The sequence below is a fragment of the Drosophila rhopaloa genome, unplaced genomic scaffold (assembly GCF_018152115.1).
Source record: "Drosophila rhopaloa isolate 14029-0021.01 unplaced genomic scaffold, ASM1815211v1 contig_3, whole genome shotgun sequence".
Taxonomy (NCBI): Eukaryota; Metazoa; Arthropoda; class Insecta; order Diptera; family Drosophilidae; genus Drosophila; species Drosophila rhopaloa.
Window position 1 is genome coordinate 960,904 of NW_025335123.1, and position 16,153 is coordinate 977,056.

The 16,153-nt window shown below is 42.4% G+C and overlaps 1 protein-coding gene across 3 annotated transcripts in view; it reads right to left on the reverse strand.

The window, feature by feature from the left end:
- Positions 1-16,153, reverse strand: part of LOC108044908 — a 68,956-nt gene that overhangs the window by 43,585 nt on the left and 9,218 nt on the right. For all 3 annotated transcript variants that reach the window (XM_044461212.1, XM_044461211.1, XM_044461210.1), the window contains exons 3-4: positions 4,011-7,155; positions 2,226-2,891 (exon numbers count right to left, since the gene is read on the reverse strand). In XM_044461212.1, the coding sequence (XP_044317147.1) occupies positions 2,226-2,891; positions 4,011-7,146 (3,802 nt within the window). In that variant the 5' untranslated portion in view covers positions 7,147-7,155. The remainder of the gene's footprint in view (positions 1-2,225; positions 2,892-4,010; positions 7,156-16,153) is intronic.

A 16,153-nucleotide genomic window follows, 5' to 3' on the forward strand; every position in this document is an offset into this window, starting at 1 on the left:
AATGAGGATGTGCATGTGGATGTGCATGTGGATGTGAATGTGAATGAAAACCCACAGTTTTCCCGCTTTCCCAGTGCCGTGGAATAGGGGGATAGCCTACTTAAAGGATGCACCCGACAAAGGCGACGACGGCGAACACTGTGGATAATTAATGAGTTTGGATAGAACCCGTCTACGATATGAATCAATGGGGTGGAATAAATGAGTTGGCATTGAACGATCCTGCGAATGAGAAAAATGCTAAACGAATCAATCTTCCCCACTTGATTGTTTACTCAATTTGCAAATGTAGTACGGAACGATCCCAGTCATTTTTTAAAGCAGTTTTACAACTATTTCACACAATAATTGTCGAAAAAAGTATACAATAAGAATTAATATCTTCCAAAGGAATAACATCGTTTTTGTGAATCATGTTGTTCCTGTTTGATATAAAAATCATTCAATTTAAAAATCTTAACAACAAAATTCCAACAGAAAATTCTACAAAATAACTGATCTGAGACCAAACTATACAGTGATTTGATGGCCCCTGCAAAATTTTAATCATATTGTAATAAATTATTGTTATACCTGTTTATGACCTTTCAGTTAAACTTAGTGGAAAAACAACAAAGTGAATTACACGTTTTTTTTTGACACGATGCGATTCATTTCTATCATATTAATTTAAATCGATATGCGACGTTTTTGGCGCCGAAAGGCAACAGCCAGAGAGCACGCCCCATTCCCACCGATTTTCATCTCATGTGAGAGAAATGCGAAGTAAAAAACATGCTGCCGGCTTTTAGGCGTTTAAGCGCAAGTTTTGTAATATGCATTTTGCTTCCGCCATGTCTGTGTGTGTAAATGGGTATGGGTATGGGCGTGTGTCTGTGTCTGTATGTGTGACTGTGTCTGTGTAAGTCGAAAGGTAAATGACATCAATGGAGGTTGGCTGGCTCCTCTCAGTCGCTGCCTGCAGGCTTGCTTACTTTTTGCTTGCATTTCGTTTCCGTTTGCTGCTTGCCTGCTTACAGTTTCCGACTTTGGCCAGCACCAACACAGGCGCACCCAATACACACACATACATACAAGAGGCTTATTGGGAACGCGCCTAAGTGTATACTGTAAAAAAATCAGATCGGTGCATAATATTATTCAAACCGCTCTGCTGTCATCTTGTTATTCCATTTTTGTTAATATAACTGCTACTTAGTATTTATTATCAAATTATTTTGACATTATTTTAAATTAACATCTGATCCAAAAGTTATACCAAAAATCGTTATATGAGATACATTTTTTTCTGTGTATGCAATGCTTCTTGCCGCCGACCGCAGAAGGTGAAAGATGCACGAAGGGAATAAAGCGAGGAATAGCAAAAGGAAGGAAGCCAAAAGGACATCGGCAATCTGCACACATCTTTGCGCCTATTTAATAACTAATCCCAGCCACAAGCTGCCTCCCCAAAACCCCATCCAAATATGAGGCAAACATTTTTAGCGTTGCAAACTTTTTTCGGTAAGAACTAAATTTGTTGCCTATTGTTTGACAATAAAAAATCAAAATCTTCTCTAAAAGAACCAAAGCGTATCTATCTTGGGTAGAACAAATTAAGTTAGGCCACGAAAAAGTTACTGCAAGTGCAACATGAACTTTATCGATTTTAAAGTAATAATGGAGCAACTACTACTCGTAAAGTTTCAAGAAGATTATACTTAAATTTGAAAGTTTCTTATAAGTGGGAAATTAAAAGCTACAAGTGCATTGCTGCGATTTATAATAAATTCCAACACAAAAAACTATACCAAACCATGATTTAAAAATTTATACCATTTATATATGTGTACATCAACTCTTAAATATATATATATGTATATATATACCATTCATATCATGGTTTGGTATAGTCTTACACTTCGAATTTATTATAAAAGGTAGCTATCCTAACTGCAATATTAAAAATTTGTATACCAGGTTAAAATACATTTTATCGATCCCTAAAGTGTAATCGAATTGATTTTTTGCTGCACAATGTTAAAAGTTCGTACTTTTTGAGATAAAAGGGAGGTTTATGACTGACTAATAATATTCTTTACATAACCATTGTTCGTAAATAATTTCATATTACAAGTTTTTGTTTATGTTTGGTTGTTTATCAAAATAAATACACTTGTATTTCAACTCGTACTACATTCGTATGTATGTACAAAAGGTAAGAGTACATATTATCGAGTACTTACCACTGGGATCGTGGTGCGGTGGCCCAACTCCTGGCCCCGGCTGCTGGTGCTGGTGTTGGTGCTGGTGATGGTGCAGTGGACTCGGGGCACAGAAGGCGCTCGACCCACCCCCCAGAGTGGGCGGAGGCATGCCCACACTCGAAGGCGGCGGATATGCGCTGGCGCGATACGACGGCGGTGGCGATCCCACGTCGCAGCGCTCGGGCACGGTCCCGGGATTGGGAACGGGCACCGGAACCGGCACGGGCACCGGCACCGGCACCGGAACGGGCGCTCCCGGCGGCGGGCCATAGTGACCTTGGGGCGGTGGGGGCGGACCGCCATAGTGATGTGGTGGCGGAGGCAGCCCACCATGGTACTCGGCCGCCTGCTGGTAGTGATGTGCGTGGGCCGCGTGGGCGGCGTATTGGTGCTGGTGGTGCATGTGCAGCACGCCACCGCCTCCCGGTGCCAGCTGGTGGGCGTGGTAGGCGGCGGCGGCCGCGGCAGCTGCTGCTGCAGCAGCGTACGACGGTGGCGGCGGGCCGTGGTGATCAGGCAGGGCGTGCTCCGTGTGCAGGCCGAGATCGGGGGCGTGGTACATCCCGGCGCTGAGGTGCTCGCCGGGCAGCAGGACATGCGGCCCCGTCGGTGCTGCATGGACTGGAAGCGGCGGCGAGCTGTGGGCTGGTGGGACAATTGGAAACGAGGCATAGATTATAAAATCGAAAGTGTCTTATGGAAACATTATATCGATATACGAGAAAAAGAATAATATATTATTGATCTCATGAAGTTTATTAATTATGGATCAAATTCATGCAGTCAATATAGGTGTATTAGTTTTCAAGCTATGTGCATAAAGCTTTAAATTAGTCTTCTTTTTTATTCCAGGAAATAATAGTAGAAACGGCCGGAATCGGACGGCTATACCATTTAATTGCCATAGAAACAATTGGACAATTTAAACGGCAATCTGGCCATATAATAACTAAAAGCTTTTCGAATCGGTCGTTTTATACTATAGAAATACTAGAATCACAAATGTACATTAGGTTTTCAGTTTAATTAAATTGAGGAAAGAGAGGGAACAACTATTTTACTTTTGATAATATTGCTTGGAAATGGAACCAGAAAGAAACTATTCTAAACGATCTGGTGGTAAGCAGTTGTACTCTAAGACCGCTTTAAACGGTTTAATTTTACAAAAAGTATTTGGGAGATTGTTAAAACATGGGTTTCTAGCTATTTTGCAATATAGCAGATGACTGCTTTATCCACCCTTCAAACTTAGTTGGTGTAAACATTTTCAAGATTCGACACATATCGTTGTCAAACTGGGTGTGGAAAAAAGCAGAAAAACCATTTTTTACTACCAGATAGAGTAGAGCCAGTTTCATTTCATGGGACATACAAGCGACCAGATGGCAACACAATATAAGGACTTATCGTCGGATAATTGTCAAAAGAATACTTAAAAGGTTCACAAAATATTAAAAAGCAAGAGTGACTGCTTATTATTATTAGCCGCTGATTATTATTAGCAATATTATTTACTTGAACATATATGTCTTCTGAATAAATGCCGAAGTACAAATTTTACTAGGCTAAGAAACTTCCTTTTGTCACAAGAATGCTATCGGTTGACAACGAAAAGATGCTTTAATAAAAAAACCATATAAATAAGATGGCTTGATGAAGCAGACATAAAAAATGTCTGAACAGATTTCGGACGACAAAAAATGACAAATTCTACAAGATTTTGTAACCTGATCCAGGCAAGAATAAGATAAATATTCTGCTCACCCTCGCTAAGTCCAGAACTGGCACCCGGGGGCAGCATGCTGGAGAGGGCGCTGAGCGGCGTGTATGACTTGGGCGGCTCCACGGACCCGGGCCGCAGGACGCGCTCCTCCGTGACGCTCGACTGGACGCGGTACTGCATCTTGCAGTACGCCTCCTGGGCGGCCCCGTTGCTGGCGTTCACGTAGACGCCGGTGATGGTCACGTCCGTGTCCTGGACAATAACCACGGAGGAGGAGGTGGGCCGACTGCAGTCCTTGGCGTCCTTGGTGCTGGCAGTCGAGTCGCGGTAGCCGGTGGTGGTTATGGTGGTGTCCGTGTTGGTCTCCTTGGTCTCCTTCGAGTACTTTGAGTCGTTGCTCTCCTCGATGATCGAATGACTGGACATCTTGCCGACGGTCGAATCCTTCAGTTCGTTCTCCCTCTCCCTCTTGCGCTCGCACTCCCTTTCCCGTTCCCTCTCGCGCAATGATTCCTTGGAGTCCTTGGGCTCCTTCTTGATGTGCATCACCTCGGTTTTGATTGCCGCCGAAGACGCTGCCTTGCTGGTGGTGGTGGGCATGGTGTCCAGCTCGTCGTAGCTCTCGAAGCTGCTGCAATCGCTGGCCAAGTTCTTGTCCAAGTGCCGCTCCACCTCGTAGGTGGCCGCCACAATGGCGCTAGCGTTTAGGCTGGCCATTCGCTTTCTGGCCAGGATGCCCTTGTAATCCCCGATGAGCTCCTCAGTGAAGGCGGTCTTGCGCTTCTTCGGCAGCTGCTTTGGTGGCTTGGGCTTCTCCTTTTCCCTGGCCTCCTCTTCATCGCTTTCTTCGATCTGGACCTGCTTCTTTTTTCGCTTGGCCTCAGCCTCGCTGGACGCAGTCTTCTTGGGCGGCGCCTTCTTGGGCAGCTTCTTCTTTTTAACTGGCGGCAGGGGCTGCTGGAGCTGCAGTTCCTCGGTCTCGCTGTCGCTGTCGAACTCCCAGTGCTTGCCCACTCCTCTGCCACCGGGCACATAGCGCAGCTCCCTTCGTGGCTCTGCCTCCTTGGGCGGAGCACTCGACACGGCTGAAGGAGCAGCCGCCTGGTGCGGCGGACTCACAGATCCCTTGTCCCGGTCCGTGTCTCCGTGGCGCGGCGAGTCCTTGTGGTTGTCATCGTCGCTCCCGTCCAGCGTCCGGATGCGCGGCGGTTGCTGCGTCGCCTTGGACAAGCCCAGTTCGTGGGCGGTGCGGGATTCGTTCTCGTACAGGCACTGCACCTTCGCGAGCGCGTTTAGCGAGGCCATGCGGTGTCGCTTGGGTCCGGTGTAGGCACTCAGTTTCCGTTCGTCCTCGGATGAGCTGCTTTCCGCGGAACTGCCGCTGGCAGGTGGCTCCTTGGCTGGAGCGGTCTTTCCCTTGCCCACCGGTTTCTTCTTGCGAACCGAAGGAGTGGGCGTTGGAGTGGCTAGTTTGCGCTTGGCTTGCTTTTTGCCCGACGACGCGGAGGCGGTGCTGGTGATCTTGGCTACTGGTTCGGACTGATGTACGTTGATCAAAGGGTCTACTTCCCTCTCCTTTTCCTTGAACTTCACCTTCACCTCCTTCTCAACCGGCGGCTTCTCTTCCTTCTTGACTACGGGCTGCTCCTCCTCATCCACCTGACTCTTGGCTTTGTCCTGCCGCTCAAACAGCTTCAGTGGCTTGTTATCCTCATCGGAGAACTCGCGCAGCTCCTTGAGCGACGGCAGCACCATCTTGATCGGCTCCTCGTCCTCCGATCCCGACTTAAAGTCATAAATATCCTTGGCTCCGCTCCAGCAGGCAGCCGGTGCCTTCTGGTGCATCGCCTGCTGCATGCGACCCTTCGATCCCGCCGAGGTCTTCGTGTACTTCACCTTTGGTCGCTGTTTGAGTGCACCTGCTGGTGGTGGTGGCGGCGGCGTGGGATGACCTGCCTCCGTGGCAACGGATGTGGATGTTGGTGTGGGCGTAGGAGTGCGAGTGCGTGCGGCCGTGGGCGTTGGTGTAACCGTAGGCGTGGCTGTAGGAGTTGGTGTAGCCGTAGGCGTGGCTGAGGACGTCGGTGTGGCCGTGGGCGTGGGCGTACTAACGATCTCCTCCAGCTCCATTTGCACGGGTTCTGTATTGGAGTCCGGCAGACGGGAAGCGTTCTTTAATAAGGTTGCTTCCTGACCTGGCGACGCCTTCTTCGGTTTTCCCATTTTGGCTGGCTTGGGTGGCTCCTTCTTCGACTGCTCTGGCTGCGTTGGTTTCCTTCCGGGATTCTTAGCTGACTGCTTGGAACTGGCGGAGCTTGGACCCGGATTGGCTGCTGATGCTGTCGTTGCAGCGGGCGTTTGTTGTGGCGATGGCTCCACCTTGGTCTTCTTGGCCTGCTGCACCGTCTTTTTGGGCAACTTAGAGGCCAGAGATTCCTCTAGAGCGGGTGAGGTGATCTCCTGCTCTGACTTGGGTTTGTCCTTTTCCGGAACCTTCTCTGCAGGCTTCTCCGCAACCTTGTCCTTAACTGGTTCCGGGGATGGACGCACGCGCTTCACAGTCGGCAGCTTGCCGGGATTCAGGCTGGATATCACCTTGACCGCCGCTGCCCGCGACTTGGTCTTGACGTTCTCCGAAATGGAGGACTTGAGCACGCCCTCATTGAGCCGCTCCTCGCCGCTGGGCAGCAGGTTGTCGAAGCCGTGGATCTTGATGTCCAGACTCTTGAGCATCTTGTTGATGGCTCGCGCCTTGCCATCCTCGTGTCGCTCTTCGGGCGACAGTTTCAAGCTGTTGGAGGGGGAGGCGGTGGCGAGGGCGGAGGTGGACGCGGATGCGGAGGCTGAGGTGGATGACGATGACGTGGAGGCTGTGGGTTTTCCGGCTCCACATCCGCTGCTCTCTGGGGCAGTGAGTGATCCCGAAGATCCCGCTGAGGGATCCTTGGCTGGCTTCTTGGCTGCAGACCCCGCTGCGCTTGAATCCGACTTGCTGGTTGATTTTTTGTCCTCTGCTTCATCGCCGGCGCTGGAGGTTTTCGCCTGCTTCCCGGGTCGCTTCTTGCCTTGCGTCGAGGAGGCCGATGCTGCTGCGGCCGCTGCTGCTGCCGCCGCTGCCGCAGTCGCCGTCGAGCGCTGGACGCGTTCAGCGGCATTGGAACGCTTCTTCGAGACCATTATAAAGGGCTGGGGGAGAAAACGAAAGAGAAAAAAGGGAGGTTAATGAAATGTTTGATAGACAGTGACTGAAAGAGAATACCGGGAGAGAAATGAAGGGGGACGCTCCCTTCACTTCAAGCTCTTCACTTTCATTTTTCCCCTGCCTGTCTTTTTTGTGTGCATTTTTTTTCCTCATTCGGTTTAAGTGGTCGCACGTGACAAACAATGAAAACGCCATATACAGGACTCAACGAGGAGCAGTGTCTGAGGATTCACCCAACTCGGAACGCTCAGTTGGAACAGTTCTACCTATTGGTAAAACAACAAAGTTATACTTTTTTTATATTTTTTCCCCGTTGTTCCTATGGGATCTTTATTATATAGTTAAACAAGAAAGGAAAGCTAACTTCGGGCGGAGCCGAAGTTGATATACCCTTGCAGAATACTCTGTAAATTATATTCTCCAAAATTATTCATATGATGCATTCTTAATACTCATAAAAAATCCCAACTTTCTAACTTTACAAACACCAAAGTTATGGCATTTGCTATAGGATATAGTCGGCCGATCCTTATGAAATTTGGTAGGTCGGATTGATTGGCTAAAAATAAAACCCATAGAAAATTCCAACTTTCTAACTTTACAAACACCAAAGTTATGGCATTTCCGATCAATCAGTTATATGGCAGCTATAGGATATAGTCGGCCGATCCCGGCCGACGTGCAAAGAAAAGAAGCGTGTGTGCAAAGTTTGAACTCGATAGCTTTAAAACTGAGAGACTAGTTTGCGTAGAAAAAGACAGACGGACAGACGGACATGGCTATATCAACTCAGGAGGTGATCCTGATCAAGAATATATATACTTTATAGGATCGGAAATGTCTCCTTCACTGCGTTGCACACTTTTGACCAAAATTATAATACCCTCTGCAAGGGTATAAAAAGGGCTATCAAGAAAGCGAGGGATTTCATTGAACCAAACTTTGAAAAGCTAAACGTTCGTTGCAAAGGCAATTTCCCTCATGTTGCTGTTGCTGTCTGTTTATTATTTGACTCAGCAGCAGTAATGACAATATTGGAAAGCATCTTTAGTCATCCACTAACCACCCAGTTCATGCTCACGTCACAAAGAATCATTTATATTTATAAGTTTATTAAATAAAAATGTACAAATAAGAAGAAAAATTAAGGTCAAGAATATTTATTAAATTATTTGCAAAGCCAAACATTTGTTTTTAAAAGACTATATCTTTGTTATAATGAGATATAATTGGCTAATATTTACCATGCCCGCCATTAGCCTCCACTACTGCTCTGAGGCGACGGGGCATCGACGAAATTAATTTGTTTACATCGTAATAATCAGGTATTTTCTGCCACTCTTCATTAATACACTTTATTATGGCAGGCTTAGAAGTGGGGCGGCGTTTTGCTACCTTTTTCTTAAGTAATGCCCACAAATTTTCGATAGGATTTAGATCCGGACTCTGGGCGGGCCTGTCAATAACTTTTCTGCAGTTATAAAGTGTCCAGGAGCGGGAGTCATGGGATTTGTGTTCCGGGTTATCGGTTACCGGTTACAGCTTGTATTTGAGTTTACTTCTGTTTTCGGGATCAACGAAGCCAAATTTTTGGGCGCTTCTGGTCAATTCAATTTGTAAAATGTCTAAATAGAATTCCTTGGTCATTATATCGTTAAATATACGGAGCTCTCCAACGCCTTTGAATGATATACAACCCCACACCATAACTGAAAATTTCCCAATTTTGACTTTTGGCACAATATTTTTATCCTGGTGGGCTGTATTTGGTTTCACATATTTTGCTCCGTCATGATAATATATCATTGTTTTGGTCTCGTCACAAAAAATGACGTCCTTCCAGTACTCCGGCGATTTATTAGAATTCAATAATCCAAATCTCAAACGGTTTTCAGTATCGACAGCAGTCAGGAAGGGTTTCGTTCTTGCCCCATGTGGCAAATACTTGTAGCAATATATTTCCTTTCGCACTGTCTCATGGCTTACGATTTTAAGATCTCTTGCTATTTTTCGAAGGCTTCTTTGCGTTTTTTTTTTAATTTTGCACGGTCTTGTCGCGAAAGTTTTTTGGGTCTGCCATTTGAACTATTTAAGTCCAGCCTGTATTCTTTTTCCGCGCGATTTTTAATATTATAAACGGTTCTTAGTCTAATATTGTGCAAATTAGCCACCTCTTTTGCTGCTTTTCCGTTAGATAAATCCCAATAAACCTTTTGAATTAAGTTATAGCTAGTCCGTTCTCCAGGCATTGCCAAAAGTTTTAACTCGTCTAGATCCCAAGAAATTCAAAACACGACTGAACATTTCACGTTTTCGCCGCCTAGTAATTTGTAGTTATCGAAGAGTAAACAAGAGAGAACGCTATAGTCGAGTGCCTCGACTATTAGATACCCGTTACCCAGCTAAACAACTTTAGATGAAAACTATCGCAATTTCCTTTAATAGAAATCCTTATCGAGAATTAACGTTGACCCTGTTGAGCACCTTGGCCAGTTGTTCCAAAGTCATCCGTTAGATGGCGCCATGAAAGGCGGAAATGTATGCGCTAGCCAGGCTTAAGCGTTTAATGGTTTTTTTTTTTTTTCGCGCGGAGTCCCACGGCCCACTTACCCGCCCAACCGACCGAGGGGCGCAGCCGTGTATCGTACGGCACGATTCGCGATAAGATAGACGCGAGATAGGAAAATAAAGGTAAAGGTCCGGGGAAAAAAGTAATAGTTAGATCAATCTTGTGCCAATGAAGCAAGTATCAATCGTTTTAGGAGCGGCAGAGAGTCAAGATTTGATATTACAGGAAAAAGTCTATTATAGTCAGAACATAATACTCTGAAAGGCTCATGCAAGGCATAGTTAGATCTACAATGATTTAAAATTAGGGGAAAATAATTTCTAGTTAATCTACTTGGCACAGAAAAGTTTAGCCGACTTAACAAGTCGGGGCAGTCAATATCACCATGTATAAGGTTATAAATAAAGATAGTACCAAGCATCGTTCTACGGTTGGCTAGGGATGGTAAATTAATCAAAAGAAGTCTACTAGAATAAGAAGGTAAGATAAGATTTGCATCCCAGTTTAGGCGCCGTAAAGCAAAAAGAAGGAAGTTTTTTTGTACAGATTCAATACGACCAATATGTATTCCGTATTGTGGACTCCAGACGGGAGACCCATACTCCAGAATCGGACGGACTAGCGAAATAAATAAAGTTTTAGTCAAATAAGGATCATCGAATTCTTTTGACCACCTTTTAATAAATCCAAGCACTCCTCTGGCTTTATTAACCATGGACGAAATGTGATTAGAAAATTTTAGTTTAGGGTCCAAAAGAACGCCAAGATCGTTTACAAGAGTTATTCTATCCAAAGAGCTGCCACTTAACGTGTAAGTCGCGTATATCGGATTGGCCCGATAAAAAGTCATCAGCTTGCACTTGGAACCGTTTAAATTTAGTAAATTAACTCGGCACCAGTTTTGAAAATTATCTAGATCGGATTGCAAGTCTAAATGGCAGGAAATGTCCTTATACTGCAGGCACAACTTAACATCATCTGCGTACATAAGTACGCGAGAATGACTTATAATTGATGAAAGATCGTTAATAAATAATGTAAAAAGTAACGGACCCAGATGGCTCCCTTGTGGGACACCGGAGGTAACACGGAGAATTTCAGAAATTGAATTTTTAAAAAGGACCCTTTGTGACCTGCCATTTAGATAACTTGAAATCCATTTAAGCAGATCAACTGGAAAACCTAAAAGGTCAAGTTTTTGAATGAGAAGTAAGTGATTTACAGAGTCAAATGCTTTACTAAAGTCAGTGTAAATGACATCTGTTTGAAAACTACTATTGAAGCCTTTTATCACAAATGTAGTGAGCTCTAGAAGGTTTGTGATTGTGGATCTACGTTTTATAAATCCGTGTTGACACGGAGAAATGATTGATCTGCAAAGGTGCTGCAAATGAGGAGTAATAATTTTTTCAAAAAGCTTAGGAATAGCTGACAACTTAGAAATACCTCTGTAGTTACTGGCTTCTAACTTGTTACCTTTTTTGAGAAGAGGAATAACAAATGATTCCTTCCAAATATTTGGGAATTGGGAGGTTTCTAGAGATAAGGTAAACAGGGTAAGAGTGGGCGTGGCAAACTTTTATTAGGCCAATCGATATTTATTGACGAAACAAATACATATCAATTAAAATTTTCATAATATCATCAAAACTTTGGCCACAGCTTGTGGCTTGTGGGCGTCAGAGGGGGCGTGGCACCATTTTGAAACAAACTTGCGCTGCGTAGGAACTCCTAAAATCTACATGCAAACTGCCAATCCTCTAGCTTTTATAGTTTCCGAGATCTCAGTGTTCATACGGACAGACAAACGGACAGACAGACAGACGGACATGGCTATATCGACTCGGCTAGTGATCCTGATCAAGAATATATATACTTTATAGGGTCGGAAACGCTTCCTTCTACCTGTTACATACTTTTGCACGAATACAATATACCCTTTTACTCTACGAGTAACGGGTATAAAAAGTATCTCCAGATAGAAGGAATTAGTTTCATTTAGATTTTCCGTACAGTGGCTCACAGCTTATTTCGTGCAGCCGTAAACTTGAAATGCAAACTCATATGGCAATATGATAAAGACTTAAACGCAGTAATGTTTGGTAGTATTTTGTCATTTATTAAGGCACTATATTATTTTTAAACTCCATTAGACAACACTTTAAACTAAGAAAAACTGAAAATACTGATTTTTTTGTCAGAGATTAATTCGGGTAACTTCATGTTAAATATATTGACTATTAAATAACTTAATACTTTGTGTGGCCTCCCTTCAAAAAAAGAATGTTTGTTCCTTGTCCCTAATACGGAGCTTGAACTTTATGTTAAATATATGGACTTTTAATTAACTTAAAGTAAAAGTTAATTTATTTAACATAAAGTATGTTAAATATATTGACTTTTAATTAACTTAAATTAACTTATTTGCACGAAATAAGCGGTGACATAAAAAAGTCAGTATTTTTAGTTATTCTTAGTTTAAGTGTTATCTAATGGAGCTTTAAAATAATTAGTTGCCCTAATAAATGCCAAAATACTACCAAACGTAACTGCATTAAAATCTTTATCATATTCCGCATAGTTTGCCATATGAGTTTGCATTTCAAGATTACGTCTGCACGAAATAAGCTGTGAGCCACTGTACCGGACAGCTCATTCGAATGCCATTCTTTTTCTCGTATGAATCGCACCATAGTGCGCGAATGATTTACTATTTCAGAATTATGATTTTAGGTGCCATATGACAAAATTCAGCGCCAAATCAACTTAGTTTCCTTTTTATACCCTTGCAGAGGGTATTTTAATTTTGGTCAAAAGTGTACAACGCAGTGAAGGAGACATCTCAGACCCTATAAAGTATATATATTCTTGATCAGGATCACCTCCTGAGTTGATATAAGCATGTCCGTCTGTCCGTCTGTCTGTCCGTCTGTCTGTTTCGAACGAACGCGAACTAGTCTCTCAGTTTTAATGATATCGAATTGAAACTTTGCACACACCCTTCTTTCCTTTGCACGCAGTATTTAAGTCGGAATGGCCGGGATCGGACGACTATATCCTATAGCTGCCATATAACTGATTGATCGGAAATGCCATAACTTTCGTGTTTGTTAAGTTAGGAAATTGGGATTTTCTATGGGTTTTACTTTTGGACAATCAATCCGACCTATCAAATTTCATAAGGATCGGCAGACTATATCCTATAGCTGCCATATAACTGAACGATTGGAAATACCATAACTTTGGTGTTTGTCAAGTTAGGAAGTTGGGATTTTTTATGAGTATTAAGAATGCATCATATGAATAATTTTGGAGAATATAATTTACAGAGTATTCTGCAAGGGTATATCAACTTCGGCTCCGCCCGAAGTTAGCTTTCCTTTCTTGTTTTTTCACAAAAATCAGTTGGTCAGAGTCTCTCAAATAAATCAGATCGTTCTTGGTGTCAATAAAATCGTATATACTCAAACACGTGTTAATTTTGCACATGCCAAATAAATATTAAAGGCAATCTTATTCAAAGGGCTTTACAAAATTACAAGGTGCACCATAAAAAACACCAACCAAGAGACGTAGGAAGAACCTAACTTGACAAAAACATATGTGCAAGTAACTTTTGTCACAAAAATTTTAAGACATGTGACTGATTTAAACATAAAGTTTTAGGATTTGTGGTTCGATTTTCAAATCCATCATTTAATTAAACTGCAGTTTCTGACGAAGCACCCGGAAAATAATTTAGCTGCTAGGCTGGCCAATAGACTTCTGCATGAATGTACTCATTTGTAGCGTAACAGATCTGTATAAAAGCACCCTTCAACGGACTGAGCACAACACACTGAGAGTACAACAACCACTAATGTGAAGTAGTCCCAGAATTGCTGGATCTGGTTAATCGCTGCAGCAAGCAAGTATTTTAAAAAATTCTGGACAAAACTGGAACTTAACTCAGTCAAAATAAGAGTAGTGCCAGAGAAATTAGCAAGAATAATTTAGTTTACTTAATTTAAAAAGAGTTTTGTGGTGGTTAATAATAATTTTGGGTGTTATTTAACAGTCCCAAGCATTTTGAGATTTTTCTTTAACATTCAGTCCTGACTACATGGGGCGTGGCAAACACTGTACTGCCGAGAGGCGAGATCTGATTAAAAAATTGATTTCTGCTGAGAAAAAATATTATTGGCTGGTCTTCTACAATGGTTAGAAATGCTAAAAAATATGAGCCAGCAAATGAAACGCCTGGTCGACCCAAGATATTGGACAAAGGGTCAGTGGATCGCTTAGAAAGACAGTCAAGAATCGAACCCTTCGCGTCTGCTGCATCCCTAAAAAAACTTGTAACTTAAATGCAAGTTTGGAAACAATAAGAAGACGACTCAGAGATAAAAACCTCATTTCAAAAAGTCCAAGAAAAGTGCCGTCACTCACAAAAAAACATGCCGCGAAACGTTTAAAGTTTGCAAGACGGCTCTTGAATTGGCCATTGGAGAAGTGGAGGAATATTTTGTGGTCGTATAAGTGACATGATGATAATGATTTGGGCAAGCTTTTCATACTATGGAGTTGGGCCAGTATATTGGATCAAAACTATCATGGACCGTTATTTATATGTCAAAATTTTAAACGAAGTGATGCTTCCATATGCTGCCGAGGACATGCCACTTGTTTGGACGTTCCAACAGGACAACGATCCCAAACATACGAGTAAACTCGCCAAAGAGTGGTTCGCGGCCAATCAAGTTAGTGTCATGGAGTGGCCTGCACAATCACCCGATTTTAATCCAATTGAAAATTTATGGTGTGACGTGAAGAGAGCAGTCTCGGAAATAGGACCAAAGAATAACATTCAACTTTGGGAAGCTGTACAAAGGTCTTGGAGCTCTATTCCAGCGAAGAGATGCCAAAATTTAGTTGATTCCATGCATAAGCGCTGTGCGTCCGTTATTGCAAACAAAAGATATGCAACTAAATACTAAAATAATCCCTAAATATGGTCTATTATATACATTTAATCATTTAATCTTTAAACGTTTTTTTTGGCTGTGATGAATTTTTAAAAGTTTCACAACTATTATTTTGAACGAACAAATTTTTTTAATATTCTACATTTTTATTTTTTTTTCAAAAATCTTATAAATTATCCTAAGTTGTTTTGTATTATTATTACCTACTAGTTTCAATGAAAATTAAAAACATTTTGTAAAAACGTTTTGAAAAGTTAATTTTTGCGGTTTCTAGAAAACCTCTGCGGGTACTACTATTATTTTGACCGCAGCTGTATGTCTGGCGTACTGGCCATTGATAAAAAATGGTCCCGACTTGATACATATAGGCGTTAAAGGTTTTTTATACCTTACCTTAAACATTATTAAGATTTTTAGAACTTTTTTTCATTTCTAACATAATGTGTTTGTTAATGTAAATTAAGAAGTTAAAAAAGGCTATCAAGAAAGCGGGGGGTTTCATCGTTAAGAAAGGAACCAAACTTTGGGAAGCTAACGTTTGTATCCCCTTGCAGCTAATATTAATACGTGTTTGATTCTATGATAATTCGACTAAACAGTCGAAAAAACGTTTGCCCATCTCTTAAAACATGAATTTTAAAACTAAAATCGTAAAAATAAGCAAATTTTGACAAAAACGTTGCAATGGACATTTCTCTCATGTTGGTGTTGCTGTTGCTGTCTGTTTTGCTTGACTCAGCAGCAGTAATGACAATATTCGAAAGAATCTTGAGTCGTCCGTTAACCAAACCAGTTCATGCTCACGACACAAAAAATCATTTATATTTATAAGTTTATTAAATAAAAATGTACACATAAGAAGAAAAATTAAGGTCAAGAATATTTATTAAATTATTTGCAAAGCCAAACATTTGTTTTTAAAAGACTATATCTTTGTTATAATGAGATATAATTGGCTAATATTTACCATGCCCGCCATTAGCCTCCACTACTGCTCTGAGGCGACGGGGCATCGACGAAATTAATTTGTTTACATCGTAATAATCAGGTATTTTCTGCCACTCTTCATTAATACACTTTATTAGGGCAGGCTTAGAAGTGGGGCGGCGTTTTGCTACCTTTTTCTTAAGTAATGCCCACAAATTTTCGATAGGATTTAGATCCGGACTCTGGGCGGGCGTGTCAATAACTTTTCTGCAGTTATAAAGTGTCCAGGAGCGGGAGTCATGGGATTTGTGCTCCGGATTATCGCTCTGGTACAGCTTGTATTTGAGTTTACTTCTGTTTTCGGGATCAACGAAGCCAAATTTTTGGGCGCTTCTGGTCAATTCAATTTGTAAAATGTCTAAATAGAATTCCTTGGTCATTATATCGTTAAATATACGGAGCTCTCCAACGCCATTGGATGATATACAACCCCACACCATAACTGAAAATTTCCCAATTTTG